At 41.5% G+C, this 26,298-nt stretch overlaps 1 protein-coding gene across 24 annotated transcripts in view; it reads right to left on the bottom strand.

The window, feature by feature from the left end:
- Window positions 1-26,298, bottom strand: part of TACC2 (transforming acidic coiled-coil containing protein 2) — a 129,098-nt gene that overhangs the window by 37,657 nt on the left and 65,143 nt on the right. For 23 of the 24 annotated variants that reach the window (XM_071749582.1, XM_071749575.1, XM_071749577.1 and 20 more), the window contains one exon: window positions 1,943-2,100. In XM_071749582.1, the coding sequence (XP_071605683.1) occupies window positions 1,943-2,100 (158 nt within the window). Of the gene's footprint in view, window positions 1-1,942; window positions 2,101-17,810; window positions 18,314-26,298 lie in introns of those variants that run through there. The other variant, XM_071749597.1, reaches the window with a different exon arrangement.

Below are 26,298 nucleotides of genomic sequence, written 5' to 3'. Positions count from 1 at the left end.
GAAACCCAGCTGGGCGTCTCTGCCTCTCCCAGTGTGAGTGCCAGGCTGTCCCTGTTCCTTCCTACTCTTTTATTGCAATCTATTTCAATCGATTTCTTTAGCTGCACAGCACCAAGGAGGAACCCTGCCCATAACCCCCAAGGAAAGGACTCATTCTCTTTGTGTGCAGCCACGTGCCCAACCCAGGAGGCAAATAAACTACAAGGCAACTGTTCCTCAAGTGGTTTACAAAGCATAAAACATTTGACTGTTCACATTTCTGAAGATGCCTGCCACCAGCTAAGCAACAGTCTGAGTATTATTCATTTCTTCTAAACATTTCCAAAACAAATCGATGCTTTGTGTTGTCCTCCTACATCTGAATTTTTCCTGCATTACACATCTTCCTTTCCTCACAGAAATTGCCCTGTTGCATAACTGCATTTTGCATAATTTTGGAATGCTGAACACTGCTCTGTTGGTTTGTGGTAACTTGACTCCCAGGAACAAATCTCATTTGCAAAATGAAATGTTTTCATCTCTGCCATCCAATGGCCTTCACAATAATTCCCACTGGCAAATATAAATAGATATATTCAAGTTCCTACATTTCTTCAGAAATATCAGAAAGAAAAGAGGGGGAGAGAGCTGTGATGTAGGGAGATGAGAAGCACATGTGTAATCAAAGGTTTGAAGATAATGTACTGCAGTAATTAAAAACACTCTCCAATCCTGTTGAGCATATGTGTTCTTTTGTTCTCTTAGCACTTATTTAGTAATCACTAGATTGAAAAAGATTAGAAAAAGGAGAGATGTTGGAGAAACAGTAAGGTTGTTTGGTACAGTGAAGAGGAAACTGTAACAGTAGATAGGAAAGCATCAGGGAGTGAGTCTCACTTTTTTATTTTCTGGAATTAGTTTGCTGAGCATCTTCCTAGCTTCTTAAAAACTTAAAAGTATGAATCTTAAAGAGCATTCCTTAAAGCTTAAGTCCCAGAAATTCGGTGGCCTGTGATGTTTTATTTGTCATTTTCCCAAAGCTTTAGGACATCCTCATAACACAACAAATCTGCCATGGACATTGCTAAAAACACCCTCTTCAAATGGAAGCTTTCAAACACTGCCTGGCAGTGCTTTGCATATCTTCAAATGAAATACAAGTGAACATTTGTCTGTAATTAGAGTAAAATTACCTTTACACAATTTAGCCAGGTGATCAAGATGACTTTCAGATGAGAAAAAAGACAGCATAATGGAGAATTCAATCTTAAACTCTTGAGCTGTCATCTGACAGCCCAAACAAAGCTATTTTGGGCTAATAGAGTACCTTCTACTCCCCCATTACACAATTTGAAGAACAAAGAACATTTTTTGGGGGGAAAAGACTTTTTTGTCTTTTAAAACACGATATTCTCTTTTTAAAGGTTACTTTGCCAGTGTGTACCATTTTTTATGTACATATATTATGCATACATTCACACATATTCCAATGTTCTTCCTATGAAGCTAATACAAATATTTCTATTGCTCTAATGCATTTCTTGTTCACTTTCTGTTTCAGGTGACAATATATTTAAAAATAACATTTTCTTCATTGTCATAGTTACTGGTGCTCACCCAGGCACCTGCATCCGTACCTCAGATTCCTTTTTCTACCCATCTGCCTCTGTAAAGTTCCCACAGTTTAAGAGGGACTAAGGTTTCATTTAGAAGGGAGGAAGGTTCATCTAGAAAGTTCCTCTTTTCTTTATTATTTATCTAACGTTACAGACAGATTCTTCAATACTTTATCCCAGGAGGTGACAGGGTTTTTTCCTCCCAGCATGGATAATGCCCAGCATACACCAACTCATCTTCCAGAAGACATTTTATGAGCATCAATTCCTTGCCTGTGTTTACACAGACACCTCCCTGCAGCTTTACCTTCCTCAGTACCCTGTCCTAGTCCTGGCAAGCTTGTTACCTGTGTCTTCCAAGGGCAGCTGGGGTTTTATTTCTTGTTCTGCTATGTCTGCTGCAACAGTTGCTGCTGCTTCAGGGGGTGGCTGTGGAGGTGAAGGCGGTGCCTTGACTGGTGTGGTGGACTCCGGGGTCTCAAATGCTTCTTCAGAGTCAGAGCTCCTGGAAAAAAATCAAAGGAAAGACCAATGAGCAAAGTGAAGATTCATGGCTGCAGATCTACCTGGAAATTCAGGGCTTTCTGAGCTGGCATCAGCCTCAGCTATCAGGATACCTCTGCATTTCCCAAAGGAGATCTTACATGGCAGTATGGTTTCCAGAGGAGAGTATCATGGCTATGATCTTCTGCACATATAAATCTTTGTGTCACTTAGGACTTCTTTGTGTTACAAAGCAAAGACTGGAAAGAAATCTGTCCTGCAGAACCTGCTTTTCAGTGTGAGGGTAGCTCTGCCACACAGAAAACACCACTGACATCTCTGGTTTAGTCTCAGAAACTGTCCTTGGCACTAGCCTAGCCAGATCAACTAGAAAGAAAAATAAAAAGGACCTTCTGAAGAGAATTTCATAGCTTCATCAAAAAAACCCATCCCAAACAGCATCAAATTCCTGTATGTGCTCCTAGAGAAAGCAGACATGGACGTGCAGAAAATCCTTGTGCATTCCCCTCCCATAGAAAGAATCCATTCTGCTTTTAGCAGAATTTTACCATAGCCCTTCTTGAACAGTAAGACTATGGGGTTGTTACACCAGGTCAGACAACCTGTAAAATGCCCCCAGAGTCCTGGTGTTGGCCATAATCCTCTAGCACCATGTGCTCCCACAGACACAAAAACTGTAGGGACCACAAGAGGTTGGTGCCAAGCCAGGAAGGAAAGAGCAGCACCCAAAATGGAGCCATCCAAATGAAACACAAAGTTGAAAGGCAGCACTGAACGTATTGATGGGTAACCTAAACATGAAGTCAAGATCTAAGCCAGGCAAGAACACACCATTTGCTCTCACAGCAGTACAGCCTCAGGAAACTGTCCTAGATCTGAAAACTACAAATCTCCTTTGTTCTCAAACCAAACAGACACTTAAGTTTAGCTTTTAAACATTTCTCCTTGAAGCCTTTTTTGGGGAGCAAGGAACACAGTAACAGTGGTGGCATTTACAATATGCACTGAACATATGTTCAATATATGTTCAATAAGCATTTCTGTTGGTCAGATGCAATTTGCATTAATTTTAATTTTTATTTATTAACAAAGCAAATTGAATATGACAGCTTCTGACAGGACAGGGCTGATTTCCCCATTTCCAGTGATTCTTTGCATAGCTGTAGTCTCCAGGGCCCCACACAGTTACCCACACCCTGCCTGCCAGTACAAAGGGGACAAAATTTGCCATGAAATGAAAAGCTACTTCATCCCCCAGAAGCACTTTACAAGCTGTCCTGAATCAAAGACTCTTTTTTTGTTGTTGTTCGAGTTAACACATCCCTCTGAGCTGCCAGATTCTGCTTGGTTTCTCACTCAGTCTCCCTTCTCCCATCACCTCTGCTCCTGTGCAAAGCTAAAAGAAGTCTACTACCTAATAGCTTTGGATGTCTGCATTACTTAGGGACTTCTGGCAATAATTTTTTTCCCTAAACTTGTGTCACTTGCTCAGAACCAGTGTGCCTGGCTTGCCATTATATCTGTTGCTGCAGGTCCTCAAAATCCCTTCTTCTTGTCATTCCTAAACCATCCCCACCATCAGGCCACAGGACAGTCACATTGGCAGAGGAAAGCTGCAGCATTTGAAATTACGTCTTCAAAGATGCACCATGTTTTAAACTCAGAATATTTTAAGCTTAGGAATGGCTGCACACCAAGAGCTACTAAAAATAAAGCTGCACAATAGGTATTCAATAAAGTGTCACTTTCTCTTCCTTCCACAGAACTGGTTCAGGAAACTTTAAAGTTGAAGAATCAAAGAGAAACAGAGCTCTGTGATACCTTCCCAGTAGAGAAATGTTTCTTGTGTCATAAAAATAAACCTAGAAAGTTATTATTTAAACCAGTAAAATGAGAGGTAATTCATATATTCTAGGCTTTCACAGAACTCTGTGCTGTGCTAAATTCTTTCCTCTCTTCATTTTGAACCCAAGGTTCTCTGTAGAACTGAACCAATAACATTTAGACCACTTTTATCCAAACTGTCTGTGTAAATAACCAGTAAATATATAGACATACATAATAAAAATGAAACTGAAAAGAACAGTCTCATGTCCTACTCATATTTGTCACTGCTTTGTTAAACTGGCTTCATGGATCATGTCTTTGTCCTCCTTTATTTAAATGATGGAGAATCTGAGCTTCTTTCTCTCCCTGTTAAAGGAGCTACCTTTGTTTATTTGGTCTCCTTCTTGGATGAGCTGGGCATGAGCATTTGGAGTAAAGAGAAATATTTGTTCTTTTTTGTTCAGTGTGTTAGATTCCACAATGGAGAACCTCCCGAGCCTGTGGACACAGTTGTAGTGCCTGAGCTCCAGCAAACAGCTTTGTTATCCTTATATTCAATAATCCCCCAAAGATTCTGATGCAATACTTCTCATTTTCAGCTGCAGCCCTCCATAAAGAGCAGCGTAATTAAGTAAGAACCTTCTAACAATAATCGAAATGCTGCTGAGTTTGTTATGAGAAGCAATCCTGCTGGCAAAATGTGGTATTTAACAAAGAAATAGAAAGGAGGGAAGCAGCATAACAGAAAAATGTTCTTCGTCATAGCCTGGGATCTGGGTAAGAAGATAAAGCCTGGAAGCACATACCAGGACTATGCTGCAAGGACCACATTACATATATCCTGGAAAAATTAGATCCTGTGTTCAATTTTCCTTAGTGAAAACATGGACCGTCTCTCTTGCACAGGATATTTTTAAGACAAGAGTCCAACCTTCAAACTGTAAGAAAAGTTTTTCCCAGAACAACAGGATTTCCTGTGAAAAGGAAATTACATATTTCAGCCAGTTCCATTCATAATGTCTTTTCTCAGGGAATACACAGAACAAACAAAATAAATTTTTTTTAAAAAATTAAAAAAAAAAAAATAATGCTGCTCTAAAGTTCATGGTGTAAAATAGATTGCCAGATTGTGAGATGCCAAATTGTGACATGCTGGGAGAACCAGCACCCATTCAAAGCCCTGCAAGGACCAGATCCAGCTGTGGGCAGACTCTCATGAAAGGAAGAACCCTTTTATCACCTAGAATATTACACTTATGCTCCACCCCAGGGTGCAGCAGGATGAGATGGGATGTACGGGATTTAGAGATGGAGAACTCATTTGCTGGCAATGAAAAAAGCCCAAAAAACTAAGGAAGAAATTCTTTACCATGAGGGTGGTGAGACCCTGGCACAGGTTGCCCAGAGAGGTGGTGGAAGCCCCATCCCTGGGAGTTTTTCAGGCCAGGGGCTCTGAGCAACCTGATCTGGTGGGAGGTGTCCCTGCCCATGGCAGGGGGGGTGGAACTGGGTGATCTTAAAGGTCCTTCCAATCCTGAAAATTCTATGATTCTATGGGGAGTACAGGTGCAGAGTATGAGTCTGCAGGATGAGTTGGTGAGGCAGTGATGAAATAAAGGCTAAAGGAAGGAACATCCATTTAGCCAGCCTGGGAAATCAGTGGGAGCTCATCTTTATAACATAGATCCTGTCTTTCATCTGTATACTTCAGGTTTTTTGTACATAGCAGGCAAAAAAGGCATAGATTATTGAAGCTACAAAATGATTGATCGTCACAGAGTAGAAAAAATACTACAAATAATATTTCAGTCCATCTCTTTCATCTCCCTTCTCAAAAGCTTGCCAGTAAACAGCAAATAAAACACATACAGATGGGGCTGAGACACAGGGGAGAACCAAGAAATGCAAGAATCAAACAAATTTGGCAGCCCTGCTGGTATCAGCCTGTGGAGCAGGAGCACTCCCACTCTCCTCTGGAAACTTTGAAGTTTTGCCCAGCCTGTTACATCAATCTCCGGAGGAAACCCTGAAGTCACCAGGGTTGACTTCCCTTCCTCACCTTTGGCCTTGCAGAAACACAGCCTCATAAGTTACATTTTCTTTGGTGGTTTTTTTTTTTTTTGCAACCCCCAGATGCTTATAATTTTAAGTCCTCCTCAGTTTCAAGATGAAAAATTGTCCTCCTAGCTGGAAAGCACTCAGTCATCAAGAATGAGATTTCTTTTTTCCACCACCTCTCCTCAGGGTTTGTCCTCTTGGGCACAGCAGCCACAGGTTTGAAGTCACCCCCATTGTCACTTGGAAACTTCTTGATTCATTGAACAATAATTTGCAACAGAGATGTGGCCTTCAGACCCCACCACCTGCCTTGGGTTCTCCTGATGTTCACACTACAGCAGCAGACCCAATGCCAATGTGCACTCTGGTTTTATTTCCCAGGGGTGCAAGGGATGTCTGACACATGAGAAAAACTTAAAAGCTGGGATTTGACACGAGGACTGAGCTGCTGATCAGTTTTAACTCACAATAACTTCTAAAGTCCTTGCTTGAGACCCAGCTGTGCTCCCTGAGAGGCAGGAGAAAACAATAGCTATTTTGTCTTTTTTTCCCATCTCATCTCTAGATCCACATGTTCTTTACAACTGGCTGGAGCTGCAGTCAAGGGGGAAATGGTTGCCCAAGTCCATCCGTCACCTCTGGGCCCATAAAACCACACTGGAGTTACCTGCAGATCTGTTTCCCTGGGCCTTGAGAACCACGTGACAAATAAAAAGAGTCCAGAAGGCACAGACAGCTCTTATCAGAAGGCAACACTCAGGTGTCTGAGCTGAGATTTCTGTGCACCAGGGTCCTAGCTGGGCTCTAAGACCAAGAGGGAGTCCAAGGCCATGCAATGGAAGGACAAGGAGAAGTATTTAATGAACAAGTTCTCATGAGCTGTGAGAGGGATGTGAAGCAGAAAAAAAAAAAAAGAAAAAAAAAGTAAAAAAGAAAAAAAAAGTTTATGATCCTCATAAAACCTGCATGAATAATTCAGATCTGGTTTAGCAATGAGATCAGAACCAGGGCTGGGGACCTGGCTGGATACCTCTGAGGACAAGCTGGAGCGCCCATTACTCAGACAGGGACACAAACTGCACTGGCAAGAACCACAGACGCTGAAAAGTTCCTTGGTAACCTTAAGATTAGAGTTTCTAAAACCAGAGAGACAAGGAACTTGGAGGTGCACATTAATGTCAGTCAAAACTCTTCCACTCTAACCAGCTTGATTTTTCAGATTTCCTGGTGCTATTTTCAGTGGTTAAACTGGTTTTTTCCATACAGTTATTAAAAAAAAAAAAAAATACCTCAAAACCAAATAAACAGCTAACATAAAAGAACACTGAGGCAGGATGGGTCAGCAACACATATCTCCACCTTCTGGCCATGGAAGTTCAGAGTGGAGAAAAAAAGGTTGCTTGGTACACATAAGATTTAAGGATTTTTTTCTTCTTTTAATGTAAAATTTAGTAACTGACAACATCCAAACCTCCTATAATTACTCTTGTGGTATCACTTATGTTATAGTTACACATTTCTGTAATACAGAGGTACATACAATCTTCTTTTTTTTTTTTTTTTTTTTCTTCAGATTCTTACAAATACAGCTCTGGCTCATAATCCAAAATCACCAAGAGAGCCCAAATGCAAATTCCTTTCCTGGAGATCAAGTTACCAATTCAGGTCAGCAGCCATTAGCTGACCCAAGGGCCTACTCACAGGGACCAAGAATATTCTATAGCTACAACAAAAGGTAATTTTTTTCATCCCAGCACGAGGTTAGGATAATATCAAACATGGGTCAACTTTGTATGTTGTCATTTTTGTAGTATTTGCCCACTCAGTGACTTGCAGCTAACATGACATTCCACAATATTCAGCTTTTTTTAACATGATGATTGTTAGCTTTGTCATTCCTCACCTATGTTTTAAATATTAAACATCCCCACAGGGTTTAAATTTTAATATTAAATCTGTGTAGCTGCATACAGAAAACAGGTATACAATGGTAGATTCCTCTGGTTATTTTAGCTACTAAATATTAATATTTGGTGTCTGAATTAATCTACCTATCAAACCAAGCATCCCTGGGTCTGCTGAACTGATGGCTTTATAAAGCAACACAAATACAAATGGTGAGGAGCATAAACCTCACAAACTGTCTCTCCCTCCTCTTTGATGAAATTCACCAGTGAAAGGATACAACAGGGCAAACATTTTGCCCAGAGAAGAGCAAAACCTTAGCCTGTCCTCCTGAAGCTCAAAAGGGGGTGACTTTTCAGAGACCACTGACATCCATCTGCCTGCTGCCTCTGCCCCATGGGGAATGTTCTCAGGGCTGGATCTGATGCTCGTACTAAGTCAGGCACCAGGGGAGGTATAAAACATGTCACCTGCATGTCACCAGGCCCCATTTACAAGACAGTTCCTTTAGGGACACTCTTCTGACCATTAACTATTAATGAACTTCTCTCACACTATTGTATGGGTATTCAGTGACAGGCTCATCTATCCCATGATTAAATAAATTCACAGCAGACCTATACTGTGAGAAGGCAAAATGCAAAACAAGTCACATGAAGAGGATGCTGAGAGGGAACCAGTCAGATCATCCACCTTGTTTTCAGCTCACACCCTGCTCCTATGCCATGATTCCATTTTTCCACTGGAACATGAGCAGTGATTTATGCCCAGAAGGTGAGAATTGAGCCTTGCAAACAAAATATCATCTTTGGGACAGGGTGCCCCCTGGAAAGCCAGAGAGGATTGTCCTCTGAGGGTCTGCTCCAGTGAAATGCAAAATGCTCCAGATTATACCAGAAGTCACTGGGAATTTCTAGTGCTGCATCTGCTCTGAGCCCATAGATCACCTTACAGGGGAATACTTGACTGCTATGTATGGCATATGTACAGAACATATACCATGTGCTTACCAAGAAAAGGCAATTATGCATTGCAACACTGGTGCCATATTTTATGGTCATCAAAACAAAACCATACTCTCATGACAGGATTATTAAATCTTCAATAACAATGCTGGAGAATAATTTTAGTCTTACTTTGTAACACTCATCTTTGTTGGCCTATAGATCTTTTCTATTTTGCCTTAAAACTGGGTATGGCTCAATGAAAAAATAAGTACAGTTCCAGCTTCTCTAACCACAGCAATTTGAAATTATTTCTAAAATATCTGAACTGAAATTTATTTCCTAGGTATCTTGAGTCTTTATGTTGCTCTCTTTCTGATGCATTAAAAACTTAATCAAACCAATACTGTAGGACAGAAAAATAGAACTAAATACAATTTTTTAAAAATGATTTTGTAAAAGAACATTTCCAATCAGAGTTGAGAGGTTTAAATAGGAATTATGTTTCACATTGGTGGGTTTCTGCAGCAGAAGTAATGCTCCACGAAATCATCCACTATTTTTTCCTCAGCAGAGGCATTTTGCCAAACATAAAAGCAGATAAATGTCACGTGTGTTCATTTTATGACCTGAGCTACAACACAGCAGAGGAGCATCCTCTGCCACTCTCACTTAAGAATAAAGCTTTTATCAAATAAATCCCCTTCCACTGAAACAACAAAGACCTCCTTGAGTGCAATGCAGTTACAGGGGAACTCTGACAGTGATGTGTGCAGCAAGCAAGGCAGACACTACAGAGAAGGATTTTAATATTATTTCAGCATAAATATTCCTACAAGACCCATTGAAAACAGCTCTCCAGAAAAATAATTACTATTCCATCAAAGGTGACACTTCCTGACCCATGAGTGATGTGTCAGGACAGGCACAAGGTTTCATTCTGCATCATGCTCTGAAGCAGACAGAATCATTCCCCTGCTTGGGGCAGTTTTCTGTGGCTTTTCCACACTCTGAGCCCAAGGGTTTAATGTGCTCTGCTGTCCCAGTGCATCTCAGCAGTGTTGATCACTTCTACTGCTACAGATTTGGTGTGAAAGAGTAAATATGGCTCAGTTATAGAGGTGACACCACTGAGTGACTTCACTGCACTGCCAGTAACATTTGATGTCCAGCCTCAAGTCCTTAATGCCTGAGCTGAGAGACAAATATCTGCATTTTCTTTTTTTTCTGTAGGTGAAATAACAGAAACAAAATGCTATGGGCTTCCCTTAACAGGTCAATTTGTGGGACTTCAGCAACTGAAAACAACACCTTATGTGGTATCCAAACCACACAGAGCAGTTTGGAAATCGGTCATCTAGAGTAGAAGAATAGATGGCAAAAAGAAATTTATTAATCCCTTACATTAATTCCTTACTGCAAAAGGCATTTTTTTTCTTCACAGGATGGTTGTATTTAGAGAACAGGATTAATACTGCAGTGGAGGAGAATTAAAAGGGCATTATCATCTATATAATACTGTTGATTTTTTGTTTTTAACCTATTGCATTATATGTAATGTTCCACCATAACTGATAGGAGAAGAGGGAATTATTTCTCCTGCTTTTTCTGCTTGTTTATTCAGCGATTTTGAGAGCATTTTGTGCAGAAGCCAAACTCACACTCCCACAACAAAAGCCATTTCCTGCTTTCACACAGCAACCAGAAAGAAATCTCAAGCTGGGGGAAGCCACATCTGAGGGGAAAAAAGGCTGAGGGATAGAGCATGACAGACTTACAGTAACACTACCTAAATACTTTTCTAACTGGTTAGCAAGAAGTTGATTTAAAGCATGTTAATTTTTTTTTCCTTATTTTTTGTTTTTCAGCATGATTGATATAAATGAATAGTGAAATGAATCCCCTCCCTTTCTGACCAGTCTGCTTTTTCCCTTCTTTTTCTGACTTCAGCCTGAATAATGGAAACATTTCTGTTATAAAAACAGGACTCAGAATTGAAGATTTTAATTTTGATTTTAATCCCCATGTTCTTTTCAGGCAGATGCTTCATTCTCAGAGGAAGAACAGGAAAATACCACTTAATTAAAGGCACTCATCTTCAGACATCACAACAGCAAATATGCTGATGTGTCCCTAAATCAACAGAGGCTGCTAAGTATTCAAGCCCATAAATCTTTTCAGAGGTGAGAAGAAACAGTAATGATACAGGATACCCCAATATCCAAGGCAGAAAATGCTTACCACAAATATAATCAGTTTATACAGAATAATCCCAGTCAGTGCTGTACTCTGTAGGTTAGGGATTGTTTTTGAATCAGGTTTAAGTATTTAATACTCAGGGTAAATACCTTTCCTTTGCCTTTTCTACTGAATTCTGAAGTTTTAAGCCAGGAAACCCCACCATGTTAACTGTCTCCTCAGAAAGCATCCATCTGTCTGTGCTCCCTGCCAGACAGCATCCCACAATGGCTTCAAGGCGAAGTAATCAATAATTCATCTGGAGTCAGAGCCAGAGGTTTGAAATTGCTTTGTTGATTGGAACAACCTTTTCAATGCAACAAGGCTTTCCAGAGACACATCTCTGCTCAGCCCCACTGCTCCAAAGCAGGACCTGGGGACAAAACAGCAACTGGGAAGTGCAAAGATGAATATATGACACTTGTAATCCCTGGGGGAGCAGTTTATCTGTGAAAATAGTGAGATGTGGAAATAAAAATGTGTTCCTCTAATGCTTATGGCCCTTCTTATAAAAAAAAAGAGGAGATAAAGACTATATGGAGGGTGGAGAAGAAGGGAGGTAAGGAGTGCCTTTGCTAAAGGGAAAGAGGGAAAGAAAAGAGCCCCCCTGCACCCCCAGCCTGCTCCATCTTCTGCCTATTTACGCTGCACAGCCTCTGTACAGCTGTGCAGAGCTTTGCACAAATCTTCTCTATCCCTTTTTCCCCTGCTTCAACACTTGAAGCAGCTGCAGGGACAGAAACACAGGCAGGAAGCAATTGGAGCAGAGGACAAAAACCATCTCAATCTCTTAACAACAAAATGCCTCATCAGGCTATAATCATTTTATCTCCTGACTCAGGGATGGCTGTGATCCTTCTGCTGCTGCTCCAGCTCTGGGAGGTTTCTCCAGGACTTCAGCTTTGCCTTTCCAGCACAATAAAACCCTCTCCTCTTCTGGCAGGTGCTGGGGAAATGCCCAGCCCAGGGAAGTGCAGACTCAGCACAAGAGGATGCTGGAAAAAGCAATCCCTGATTTCAGTGGCACCTCCTTAGCTGGCACCCCAAGGCTCTGCTACCTGAGGAGCAAAGGGACTGAACCTTCCCTTCCCCAGGCTCCTGCTCCAGAGGGGGAAGTTAAACAAAGGGATTCAAATGCCTTGCTCATCCTCCCCCTCCTTTAGCATCCAAACCCTCCTCCCAGCACAATAGGATTCATTCCTAATGAGGGCAATGAACTGTTATTAACCAGACCAATAAATGCAGGTTGCTGTGCTGAAGGGAACCAAAACTCAAAAACAGGAGCTTATTTGAATCTCACCACCCCGAGGATTCACAGACAATATCATCTATATTTAGCCCTGGAAATGACCTTCTTTTGTTTGGAAAAAAAAAAACATACCATGTCAATTAGGACATAATTCTAAGGATCAAGTTGAATCAAAATAAAAGAAACAGAAAACCTCAAATTTTCCCAAAGTTTACTTTTCATCCCAACAAAACCAATAGCCCCAGTTCTTCCTCCAGGAAGGCTTTCCCAAGTACCCATTCATCTCTTCCCTCAGCCCTTGTAGCAGAGGGAGAGGAGCTGTAGCAAACTAATGATGTGGGAAAGCAACAAGAAAAATCAGCAGAGCTCTACAATTACCCTGAGGTCTGTCTTGGAGATATCTAAAGTTGCTTAAACCAAAATTCAATTCACATGCCAGATGTTCAGATGGTCTACTTTGTGAACTTGACTTTGGTTTCTAGAGCTAAGGAGGGATCTTTGCTGTCTTGTATTACTGTCAGGCCCAAATGTGCCTTATGAGAAACCTCTGATAACTCCGAGTGATGGAAAAAGGACTCCAATTCAGTGTTTTTTCCATAAAGCTGGATCTTCGGCACTACTGGGATTCCAAACCATGACAGCCACACCCTACTGCTGAATTCAGATGGTTGCTTCAGAGCACTTAAGGATTTGAAGGGAAATGACATCTTTTTCCTATAGTAAAAACATAAATTTGTTTGTTTGTTGCCTACAGCAAATACACTAATTTAAAGAAAATATAAACCACATTGAAGCTCTATATAGCTAAGCTTGCTTACCTGGACTAAATAAGAAGTTTGTTACATAGCTATATCCTTACAAAGCATCAGAGATGGATAAAGCAATGGTGCCTAAGACAAGAGCAAATACAAACATTCTCTACAGGTGTAAGGTCTTAAAACAAAGGAAATGTATTTATTAGAGACCCATTTTCTACGTGCTGTAAGAACGTTACAGAAACATTAAAAGCACCCAGACTACTGCCTCTTGAAAAAACCAGGGCTCAAGTGCATCTTTGATTTAAATTGAACAAGCAGATCCCCTGACTGCTGGGTCAAGCAAAGCAAAAAGCAGAAGCAGACAAGGAGAGAGCTCTGACTGCAAGTGACAGCCATGTGCAGGAACTCCTTCTCAGGCATGTTTTTACCACCTCACATCAGTTTCTATTTTCCAATTTGCCTGGGTGCCACAATACATAATAGATGACAGCAGCTCCATTCCACGTGGCATAGGCCACACCATTCACTATAAAGAGTTTTATAATATAAATATATATTTGCCAGACACATGGAATGCCTTCCCTCATAGAAGGGGGAGTGATTCTTTTGGGGTCTTTTTTATTTTGTTTTCAAGTTGAAACATGCCTGTTCCTAGTGACAGATGTGGCAGTTGATGTAATAACCTCTCACATCAAAGGAAGCACTGTCATGGACTTCAGAGAGGAGATCCCTTGGACTCAGATAAGGGAGGCTAGAATAAAAGATGGGGGAACTTGACAGCAAGACTTTGCTTGTTATTTCTGGTCTATTTTCTTTTAATTAAACCTTCCCCATGTCTCCCAGCAATTCACCCTATTTAGGAGACAAATCTAGTAGACAGAGTTTGGTCTGCTTACTGATGGGGATGCTTACTGATGACTGTCAGTGAGAGGATGACAAACCTACACAGAGCCCTGACAATGGGCAGAGCTATCTGTCAGGGGTATACAGTGGATTTTTTATGTTTTGGGAACAGAAAAAATACAAAATGTGGTAGAAAGCCAGGGCTTTGTTTTTGTACATCTGCACAGATAACTTTTATATATAGCTGCAGGTATGCACACATACACACGGAACAGCTGCTCCCTTCCAGCTCCTAGGCACGAGGCTGAGTTTAATTTTTCCTAAGTCTGTGCAGCAACCAACAAACAAAAAGACCACACAGCAGAAGAAATACTGAAAAAACAGCTCACAAGGGCACCACCATCTTGGCCTGCTGCCAGTGATCAGAAACATTCCATTTCTTTCTTGGAGCCTCATTGAGCTCCCACTGAAGTTGATGGTGAAATGCCCACTGACTTCAGTGGGAGCTGGCTCAGCCTCCAGTCATTTTCCTCTTGGATTGGCAAGGGATGAAAATGATAGAGATGCAGCACGTAGAGCTCCTGATGGGAGGAAATCACACAGCATCAGCCCTTTAGCTGATCAAGAAACAGGCACTGAGTGTAAACCCTGCCCAGCTGCTGCAGGGCCATGGACCACAATGCTCCACACATGGTTCATGCTCAGGTGAAAAGAACCTTTTCAGGTGCCTGATTCAGAGATGACAGCCAGCTAAGAGCTACCAACAATTTCAAAACCCACCAACATTTCACTACCTACCAGTACTTCCAGTTTCTGAATATTTATGCAGTCCCTCCAAGACAGATATATATTACTATTAAAAAGAAAACCACTGATATCCAGCTGATAGCACCTGGTAAACTGAAGCCTGCTCACATCCTTAGCAGGACAGAAGTGCCATCTCAGCATGACAAGAAGATAATGTCTCAAGAGTGCACCTAAGAGCATGATGTCAGCTTGTACCAACCTGCAGAGATTCAGGCACACCAAACATCATGATACCATCATCTGCTCCTATTTCAACCCAGTCCATTCCTATTATCTGATTGAAACCTGCCCTTGATTTAGCTCAGTCTGTGACCACCAGGGTGCCTGCTGCAATTTGCAAAGCACATGACAGTGCTTATCATGTCAATGGGGAGGTCTGAACCTCACCACTTTTATCTGCAGTTAACTTTTATTGCCACAGGCTTCCCCTGGGCTTTCCCTTTTTTATAATTTGAAATTGCCCTTATTTTTTTTTTTTCAATAAAAGACAATTGCCTGCTTCCAGTGACTGAGTAACAGCCCACAATGAACAAAAGAATACCCCAGGCAGTCAGTATTGACATTGGTTTTATTACAAATACTTTTATCCTGGCTGAAACAAATTTACATTAAAATTGGCAATTTGCCATGCCCTTGAAAAAAGAGCATATTTAATCATAAATACACTCAAATCTAAACCTAGACCCCTTTGCAGCACTGATTTTATCAATTTCTTTCTATGGCTCTGGTTAGCAGTCAGCAAAGAAGTTCATCACAGGACACACTGGAGGAGCTCCTATTAAGGAATTTATTTGTATGTTTTTGATGCTACCACAAATCTATTTCAGTACTGATTTCTGATTTACACCCCTCTCATCTCATGGAACTCAGAGGAGCCAAAGCCAGCTCTGCTTTCCCTTTGTTCAGAAGCTGTCTCCATTCAGCCCTCAGCCCCTGCCAATGGTTAAAATGATGACTTCAGGGATGCTGTAACTGCATGGGCAGTTTCCCAGCTTTCCAGGGACCCAGCCAGATGGTTTTGCCTCTAGACTATCATTGCAATTGAGAAAATTGCTTGTGTCTGCAAAGTAAGTTAAATATAACCTCATTTTACAAGCGTTGGTAACAGTTACAGTTATTGAGGTACAAAGGCAAAACCTGGGAGCAGAGGTGATTACCATGACATGCTCTAGGGAAGTTCTTGTTTTGGGAAAGTGGGCTAATATTTTCTCAAGATTAATGAAACATCTCCATATTTATTTTAAAGAGTACATAGTTGAAGTGACACATCTTCCTGGCGATTTGATGCAAGATGAGTAATTCCTGTCACAAACTCCTCCCAAGGACATCAACAGCTGTGGAATGATGCCTGTGCTAAAAGTATTATCTGTTGAATATGCAGGGCCTTAAAAGAGCATCTTGAAACCCCACAGTAATGGCTAACTGCAAAAAATGAGTATTGCTCTTTATAAAAGGAGTCACCGGCAGAGATTATAATATAAATTATTCATGTGTCCCCAAAATATATACATACCATGATCAATATGTTCTTCAACAAAAGGCTGTAAAAATTGTAGACAAAACCCACTTAACCCTGCTTTAGCTACACCTCTTTTATTCCCCAGTCCTTGGATCCCTGGTAAAAATCAGCAGCAGTTTGTGCAGATGAAAATGCAATTTACAGTACTTTTAAAATAATGAGACATCACTTTATTCCACCATCTCATTAAAATAGATGTACAGGAATGCCAGTACCATATAAGATGGAATTATATATTTTAAAAAATCTTGAGTGGTGAAGCTGTACATCAAAGAACAAAGGATGCAGAAATGTTGTTAGGCCTCTGTCTTACACGTACAACAAAACAGGATCAGGTCAAAGCTCTCTACTGATATGCTGAAATATGACAATAGGGAGCATACACCTACTTGTAAGGCCTATTATAGAGGCAAAACTATCAGTTACTGCTCTATCATTCCCCATTGACTCTGAAGCACCTATCTCAAACATAGAAATGATGTCTCAGCTATAATCAGAGCTACTTTAATATAAGCAGACATGAAAAAAAAAATATAAAATCAAGAGATCTATATGAGGCTGGTTTATAGATTTGCCCCAGTGGATACATACCTAAAAGTTACCAAAATACACGACCAGAAATTAGCTCAGTGTTTAGACACGTTAGATAAATGTGATTTATGTAACTGAAACAATAACAGGAGACAACACAATTCTTCTAAAATCCATTCAGAGGTAAGGTCCATGCTCTAAGCTTAGTGAACAGGATGGAGGGTTAGGTAGAAAAGACTCTTCGCTGAGTAAACTAATAAATCCTTAAGCAATACATAACAAAAGCCTATTTACAAACGGGAAATGACTGCTATTTCTATATGCACATACATATTTGTGCATTTATATATGATTTAGACACCTGAAAAAATGATAACTTGATCTGAACAAGCATGAATTGCTTTTTCCTCCCTCCCCCCAATGAATCTTTCAGAGCTGGCCCACAGTGAGAAGAGATTTAAGGACACCTTGCTCATGATTCACCAGAGGATACAATACCAAGACAGAGATGGATGCTGACAAGGGTGGTGTGACCTGAAAAACAGTCTGATCTGTTTAAAGGAAGGCAAAAAGCAGCTCTGAGAAAAAAACAAAACAAAACAATGAAATGCAGCTCCACACTGTGCTTTTTAAATAGAAAACACAGAGGTGGTGGGTTTGGGAAGGGGGAAGGGGTGTTTTTTTGTTCACTGGGAATGGTCATTGTCTTTGATTGATTATGCATCCAAAAGATAAAAAGACAAAACATATGGTACACAGCTACTGCTCAACACAAATGAATGAATCGAGGTGGTCAGTCCAAGAGAGGTGCCCCCAGAGTGGGAAAGCACTGGAAAAAAAAAAAAAATCTACCTCCCAATATCCAGCCAAACCTTAGCTGTGCCTCCAGCTGAATGCAATTAGCATTAAACAAAGCTCTGAGACACAAAAGTCAGCTCCTTAACCCACTGCACAGGTTAAGTGCAGAAAGGCTGCAGGCCCAATAATACAGAGGTTAAAAAAAAGAGCAGAGCAAAGGGAATCCACACTTACATGGCCTCTGATGGCTCCCGGTTCAGGCTCCCTGTCTGTGCCTGCTGCAGGGACTGCGACCCTCCCATTCTCAGCGTGCCCTTGGGTTGAAGCTAGAGGCAAGGCAAGGCCACTTTCCTCTGTAATTCCACCAGCAAGGAGCCCGCCGAGCTCTGGCTGTGTAGAGGCTGCAATACTGCAGTGCAGATGGAAACAACTGCTTGCATCAGTGGCAGCACAAGCAGAAACAGTTCAGCAGCAGCTTCTCTTCTCTGAACAGTTGCCAGTTATTTTTGTTTTTCTTTTTTTTTTTTTTTTTTTCTCCTTCCCCTCCAGATGAACACTATTTTATAAATAAATTAAAAAAAAAAAATCAAATCCCAGCCACTGTGACAAGGCTCATTATTTGCTTAACATCAGTGGTCCAAGCAGCGACGGTGCAGGCGCCTTCAACACAGGACTATTGGCTACTGAAAGTGGCTTAAAAAAAAATCAAAAAAAAAAAAAGAAAAAAAAAAGAAAAAAAAAAGAAAAAAAAAAAAAAAAAAGAAGAAGAAAAGCAGACCCTCCCTTTAAGCACACATTGTCAGCTACTGTGGCTCCCTAAGGACCTACAGGCAGGACCATTATATTGTGTTGACTCAGCTGATTTGAAATGCAAATGCACGTGTGCACTGGATGCCGCGCATACATTTCCCTCTAATAACAGACAAGTTGTGCACATCCGGGTGACTGGAGAGAGGATTAATAAGCAGAACCGTTGCTTTTCTTTCGTTTCAACACATGAGCTCATCCCTCTTGCGAAAAAAAAAATGGAATCTTCCATGAGAAACGTAGGGAGAATATCATGAGCAGCCAAGGTAAACAAGCCAATGTGGGAGAGGACCCTGCCCAGCGCAGCTCTATCCAGCAGCTCAGTGCATTGAACCCCTTTGCTCTTGCCTGCACACCCCCCTGTGCTGCAAAATGAGGGGGAGAGGCACAGGGGTGCTCATCATCTCATCTGGGTATGATTCAGTGAGAATCTTGAAGCCCAGAAAGTACAAGCCCAAGCAAACAGCACCCTGAACCCGATGAATCCGCTCACCGTTTTTCCACCCTGCAGGTAGCAGGGTGTTGGGAATTCATCTGCACAGACAGCTGGAATAGCTGGGCACCAGCACTCTCCACATTTTCAGCAAAAAACAGATGCCCTGCACAGGAGTTATATTCCATATTGCTAAAGGAGAAAGAGGAAATCAGTTGCACTACCACCTATAGCAGGACTTTAACTCCAGGGACACAAATGGCTGGAAGCTGCATAACAACTCTGCATATGTGCCATGGCAGAGAGGTCAAAAGGATCAGATAAATTTCACAGAAATATTAAAATACACTAAGTCCCAAGCACCTACCACAGCCTAGATTTCATGTTTCAGTGGAGGCCTCCTTAAGTTCGCTCCTTAAACAGCTTCTGTTTGTTTGTTTTTTCCTCTCTGCTTGCAAAAAAAGGGAAATCCAGTAGAGTTTGCTTGCTTTACAGAGACAAGGACTGCTGTACACATGTGCAAGACTCTGTCTCTCATAGTGCAAACTGTTCTTAGGATAAGAAGAAACGAAGATCCTTGGTAAACACCAGGCACATTTCATTTCCAGAGACTGGCTAAAATTAAATCCTGTCTAATGAAGAGCATCAAAATAAATGTGCCTTTTTTTCTCTCTCTTGGGGAAAGCTACTGAGCCAGCACTTTTGTTTAGCCACAAACTTCCAAGCAAGTTACAATTTTGGGGTTGTTTCACTTGTGGTGAAAGCCAAACCCTTATTTCTAGTGTCTCATTGCTTGATACCCATCTCAAGCCTCCCAGAGAAGCAGCAGCCTCACTCAGGGACTGAGCTTCTCTATTTCTGGTTGGGTGCCTGAGCCTGCGTCAACTACCCCAAGTTCCACGTGTGTATCTATTAAACAAACAAAGTGCCAAGAAAAAAAAAAGGTTTGGGTTGAAACCTATTCTGAGGCAGCATGGTCCTCTCAGGAGCTATAGAGTGGAGGAAGTTTTTATCCCATTCCTCAGCACTTCTGTGCAACAAGTTTCTCTAGAAATGGCAGCTTTTGGCTAACATTGTCCCTGTCAGACTGCAGGATGAAGGATTTCTGCCTTTTGAGGCCAAATCTCATCTCCTTGCTCATATTGCCTGAGTTATCAGGGGCTCTGATCTCCCATGAGGGTGTCAGGGACATGTATTGCCTCCTTCTCCCCTCTTTTTCACCCCAGCTCATGTGCTCAGCTCAAAGATTTACAAGGACAGCTCACCCTGCTCAGAAAGGGGACAGGAATTAGTTCTTCTCTTGGAAAAATTGTCCAGGCAGGAGGATTACAGCAACGAGAACTGCAACACTGGCAAAACATGAACATGGGCTGCAATACTGGCAAGACATGGATGGATGGATGGATGGATGGATGGATGGATGGATGGATGGATGGAGTTCTACGAGTTCAGTGTCAATACTTCACTGACTGGCCAGAAGAGAGCTGCTTGGACCCTTGGGGAAGTGTTCCAGGCTGAAAATGAAGGAACTCAGTCCACTACACCCAAAGACACTTGCACAAGGAGAAGCTACATGCCCAAAAGCAGTGGCAGGTCTGAGCAAGTTCTAGGTTGCCAATGAGAGAAACTAAAATCTGGAAAAGAAAATCAAATCAATCTTTACATGTAAATTCCTAATAATGAGTACAGTTACCTCATGGGGAAAAGGCACAATAATTTTAAAACTCCAGATTGTGATGGGTTTTCAAAAAAAGATGTACTGTAACCGAGCCTTGGACTTGGAAGTGTTCATGGTCTGAGGGATGCAAACACAACAAACAATGACTGCAGGCTCTGTCCAACCCTGTGCAGGAAGTCAGACTGGAGGTTTTCTTCTGATCTTGTTACAAAATCTATTATGCTGCAAAACTGTCTGTTTTTCAACCAAGCCTGGGCTGAGCTTTGCAGAGGATCTCTCATTTTGCTCAACCCAAACCCAGGTATTCTTTAAATTACTGTCGATGCTCAGAGGACCATACCACTGATTTCACTTCTTGCACTTCAGAGGGAGGGGACACAGAATTAAGCATCATGCAGCTTCAGCAATAAGCTGGCAAAGCTGGCTCTGGCCTTGATTTTTTTCTGTGGGGCAGAAGCAGAGAGTTCTGACAGAGCTCAAGACTGAACACAAATGCAGTGTGATCAGGAGCAATGGAAAGTTTACCCCACAGCCCACCCTGATAGGTAAGGCAGACCTCAAATGAGAGGGGAGCTCTCCCACTCTTGCCTGGCCCCAATCCATCCTCTGGGCCTGCCAAAAAGCATCAGTTTAGTACTAAATTTAGTGCTGGCTTTTAAAACTATGAGAACTGAATTGACACTCCAAGTACATTTCGTAAGAATTTCTCTGGAACCTGAAAAAACACACAGATGTAGGTCAGAAAGAAAAAAAAATATATACAGAAAAAAAACCCACTGTGGCCCCAGGCATTTCAGCCTAATGATGAAGAGCCACGTAACAACTTACTGTGATCCCAGTGCTGAAAAAGACTATTTCAGTATTCAGTACCATCCTTTAAAATTTACCATTTTCTCTTCCTGCCTGTTTGATCCATTTAAGCAGGAGCCATATTTTGGCCTATGTTAAATCAATGTTTTATTGAAACTTGATGTCTGTTGGTTAGTTGTTCAAAAGGCTGCCCAGGCTCCTAAATATTTGGTCTTATTACATTTCATGTTTATATAAAATTCAGACTTTGGTCACTTGCACCCAATTTGAAATGCTTGGCTTCCATCAGAAAACAGTGCTGGACAGGACTAGGGTAAGTTTATGATATACTGAAATTTATGTTCTGTTACTCTTGGCCTTACTGTGCCAGGCATTTGTGCTACTTATAAATATGATCATATACACATAGGGAAACATCAAAGCTCCTCCTGAAAGAATCCCCCCCTGGGAAGGGGTGGGTGAATATTAAATTGTGCCTCTAAGCTGCAATGCATTATTGAGGAACTGTGCAGAAATGAGCACCATGCAAAGCCAAGTGCATGGAAGAGAGCAAACACCAAGCATCCCAATAAGAAAAAGGGGTTTTTCTGGTATTAGAACCTGCCAAAGCTCTGAGGAACAGCACTGCCTACAAAAAACAAATAGCAACAAACAAAGAGGAAAATGTTAACAAAGAATAAATTCTTGTTCAATTCAAATGTAATTCCCCTCTGCAAATTTATTTCTTTTTAATATATTTAGATGATATTGCATTTGGATTCCAAAACCTTGAGTGAAACCTGGGGACAAGTTTTCATCCCAAGGACTCCCTTATTATTAGGCTGCCAGGTACCAAAGGGCTCATGGCTGGCATAGCCACAACATCGGACTGCAAAGAAACAGCAACATCTTCCCTAGAGGACTAAAAGGACCAAACAGCTTTAAAAAAAAAATAAAAATTAAAAATCAACATTGTTCTGTAAAGACTGGGCTGCAAGGCAAAAAAAGTGCCCTTGGGATTCTGGCTGTCCTTTTGGGAACACATTAGCACCTAAAAGCACTGAGACCTGAAGTGCAGTGACAATCTTTTCAGGGCACTCAAGGCTGGAGATTCCTGTCCTCCGAAACCCTCCCAGGAGCACCAGCTCCCCTTGGCCTTTGTTTATCCACAGGCTGCCCCTGGCCAAGTCCTTCCCAGAAATCCAGGTCTCCCAGGACCAGAGTGGATCCTTGTGTGACAAAGAATATCAAGCAGACTCTTCACCCACTCAAGGTTTAGAGTTCATCTTTCTGAAGGTTACACAGTAATCAGTTTTAAAAGGTTTTAAAGAATTGAAGCATTATACATTACAGGCTACACAAAAATACATGGCTGTAGACATGATTTTTGATAGGCTTTTGTAATTTTTTTTGTTTCTTTGGCTTTTTTAATAGGCCTGAGTGTGGTACTGGTTCATGACTAGAGCATAAATGAAATCTGAGCAGTAAAATAATCACAAAGTGTTAAATCAGTGAGATATTTTTCAATATTCTCTTCAAGCAAAAATAAAAGCCATTCATTCAATTGCCTCTGTACAATACCTGGGATAACACAACACCTGGCATTACCATGTTGTAAAATAATACACCATAAAAGAACATGAGGAAATACCAAGTGTAAAGCTTCAGAGTTTTAACTCACTTTTATAGATTAAAAGCTTTAATAAACACATTGTCTGCTCCCTACTTATCTAGATTAACATGGTGTGAGTGCTTTATTTGCATTGAAACATTGTTAGCTCATGGAAAAAACCTGTCTTAGAATTTTAAGCCTGAGCACACTGACAGAATATTTCCATCTGACAAGCCAAAGAAAAAACAGAGTGACCAGTAATGATGCTGCCAGCATGGACCCTGCAACTCACAGGAAACAAACCCTATAACGGGTTGCTAAAAAAAGAAAAATTAAAATAAAATTTAAAAAAAATTTAAAAAGAAATAAATAACTGTGCCCTCCAGCCCCATTGACCACTGCGTGGTTGCTAAGGTCACTGCTTAATCTAAATTGCAAGTGAGATTAAAAGCATTAACAAGTTATGAATAACCAAGATTTCTGCTTAGTTATTTAAATTTCCTGCATGGGAAACCCACTGCAAAGATAACAAAAGGGGCCCCTGCACTGTGCTATTCAGGCTGCCAGGGGGGCTGCAGCCTTTCAGGGGTTGGCGGTGAATTACCATCAGTAACGTGAGAACTCCACACACCAGAAGACTCCACGTACAAAAGCATGTTGCGAAATTAAGAAGCCAGACAAACAGGAGATGAGGTTTCTGAGAGCTGAGCACAGCCCCTTGGAGCAAGGGAGCCTCCATGGTGGCTGTGGAGATGTCACTGAAGGAGCAATGGGGTCTGCCCACCATGGAGATGTAGAGAGGAGATGCGTGGGGAGACTTCCCAGTGGGAAGATCCTCATCCCACATCATTTTGTGCAGCATCTGGCCCATCCCTTGCTCCTTTGCTTCCCTTCCTGCTGAGGCACAGACACTTCAGATTCCATTTCTATCATGTTGCTACTGTATGAACAAACAAGACTTCAAACCCTTGTTTTCCAAATTTCTGAACCCAGCTTTCCCACCGGGACCACAATCAGAGCCACACCAAAGGGGCAGTTTGTTTTCCTGCTGGATAAACCCCTACAGACCACATCCAGGAGCCCCAAGCTCTGCTGACATTTCTGTGGAGCAGAGCAGCAGAACCACCAACACAGACCAGGGGACCTCTTCTTGCTCTGGTGTTTCTTTCTATACCTTCAAACATCCTGAGGCTTCAGATCCCCAGGACGGCTGGAGCCAGGCTTGTTAGGAAAGGAGCTGCCTGACACCGGGAAAGTGACATTTTTAAGGGCTTTGATGCCCCTGCTCTCAGCTAAGATCAGTGTGAATAACATTCTCTTTGTTGCAGGAGATTTCAGGATGCAAAGGGCTTTGTGAAGCCTTTTGTGAAGAATTAAGATGATGAAAATGCAGGATGAAGAAATCAGGAGGGAAGAGTATTCCTGCCCCACTGCAAGTCTCTGCTGGGACTGCCAAGGATGGGTGGTCAAATGAGGACTGGGTAACTTGTAAAAGAGATCAGATTTTATTTCAAAAGATTGGCTTGAAGTATTTTCAGTATTTTTCCCCAGAAGGTTCTTTTTGATTTTGTTTTCAAAGGATTTAGTATTAGGGGTCGAGTGCCCCAAAACCACAGGCCATATTTAAGCAAAACATTGATTTTGAGAAACACAAAATACACCTGACTCTACTGTTCTCACCCATTCATCACCTGCTCTAGGACAAGAGGTGATCCCCTGCAAGTCCTCCATCCTCCTGGAAGTTCCAGGCTCCTCTGGAGTCTTTGGATCTGTCCCTGTGTGTGCCCCAGTGCCGTGGAGCAGCAGCCCAAGCCACGTGTATGTTCCCTGTCTCCACCCTGAACTGCCAGTTTTGTAGGATTGAGGCAAGATGATTAATGCCATCCTAAAATTCCTTGTGGATGAATTCATTAGTGTACTGACATACTCATTTTCATGCTGCTGAACCTGTTCTAGCAGCAAGAAAATTACCATATATTGCCTGAGGGAACCTGTAAAATGCATAGGAATAACACGAAAACAGAGGGCTACCATCACCATTTTGTCCACTGCCACATTCAGAGAGAAGCTGTACAATACACACAAATAATTGCTCTCTTTGAGCATAAATGTAGGAAGAATACACCCCAGAGAGCCCAAATTCTGAACAAAGATTTGCTTAGCAAACCAGTGACATTTCCCACTTCTGTCATGCACTCACGAATGCTTTGCCTTTAAAAAAAAAAAAAAAAAAAAAAAAAGTTACTGGAAGCTATTTGAATTGCTGCTGTCTGATGGCAGCTGTCCTCTGCCATGAGGTCCCCAGGCACCTTGGCCATCATACACAGAACTGTCCCCCCCCAATCATGGATCCAGAGAAGCTCATGGGATCCAGTCCCTCATCTGGGGATTCCACTGTACCAATCCCACAATCAGCTACAAGAAAATGCACTCAGTCCACATTTTTAGCTTGAAACACATCTCCACAACATTTTTAGCTTGAAACACATCAGACATCCCAGGATTTGATGCTGTTTCTGAGGAACAGGCTGAAAAGATTTACAATGAGTGACAGAAAGCATCCTCCTGCATGGAGGGAATGAACGAAGAGCAGCACTGTTGCCCGTTCCTATCTATTTGTTACAAACAGGCTGAATAGGGAGAATAGAATCCATTTTTTTATGCTGTCTTTCAGAAGTTTGTGAACACTTTGAGATACCAGCCAGAAAGCATTAAAAAAAAAAAAATTATTGGGTTTTAGTTTCCCAGACCTAAGCAACTTTATTTCAACTCCTTCATTCTGATGCTTTTATTAAAAAAAATCCCTTCACTTGTGCACCAAACTCCAGACACACATCAGAGGCATCCTATCATCCAGTTCAGATAATACACATAAAAACCAACATACCCTACCACCAACTCCCTCCCCCTCCAAAAAAAAAAGGAAAAAATTATTAAAAAACTCAACCCCTGCACTTTGGAAACAAGAAGGCCTTGAAATTGCATTTGTATTCCTATTTCCCATCTCTTCCTTGCTCAGTGCACTTGGAATAAATGCCAGAGGGTTAAATTCACTCCCGGAAAAAAGTCTCATGTTTCTGAATCCCATTTAATCACTTCTTGGTTTTCATTACATCATTCTGTGATTAAAGCAATTCAGTCTAAGAGTATCAGTATTGGCTGGGAAGGAAGGTAACATATTAATATATGTTTAGTTAGTTTTACATCAGGCCTCTCCAAAGGTGGGCAAAAGGAGAAAACTTGTTTTCAGCATGTGATCAAACAAATCAAACCCAGAACTCATAAAGCTTATCCTGTTTTTCTGTGTGACGATAATAATTCAGCTTTGCTTCCTCCCATGGAAGTCTTATGAAACCTCCTTCCAGAAACCAACACTGCAGAAAGCAGAGTTTTCTCTAAAGAC

This window comes from Heliangelus exortis, chromosome 7 (genome assembly GCF_036169615.1).
Source record: "Heliangelus exortis chromosome 7, bHelExo1.hap1, whole genome shotgun sequence".
Classification (NCBI taxonomy): Eukaryota; Metazoa; Chordata; class Aves; order Apodiformes; family Trochilidae; genus Heliangelus; species Heliangelus exortis.
The sequence above is the reverse complement of the archived record's forward strand: the minus strand, read 5'-3'. Positions and strand labels throughout refer to the sequence as shown.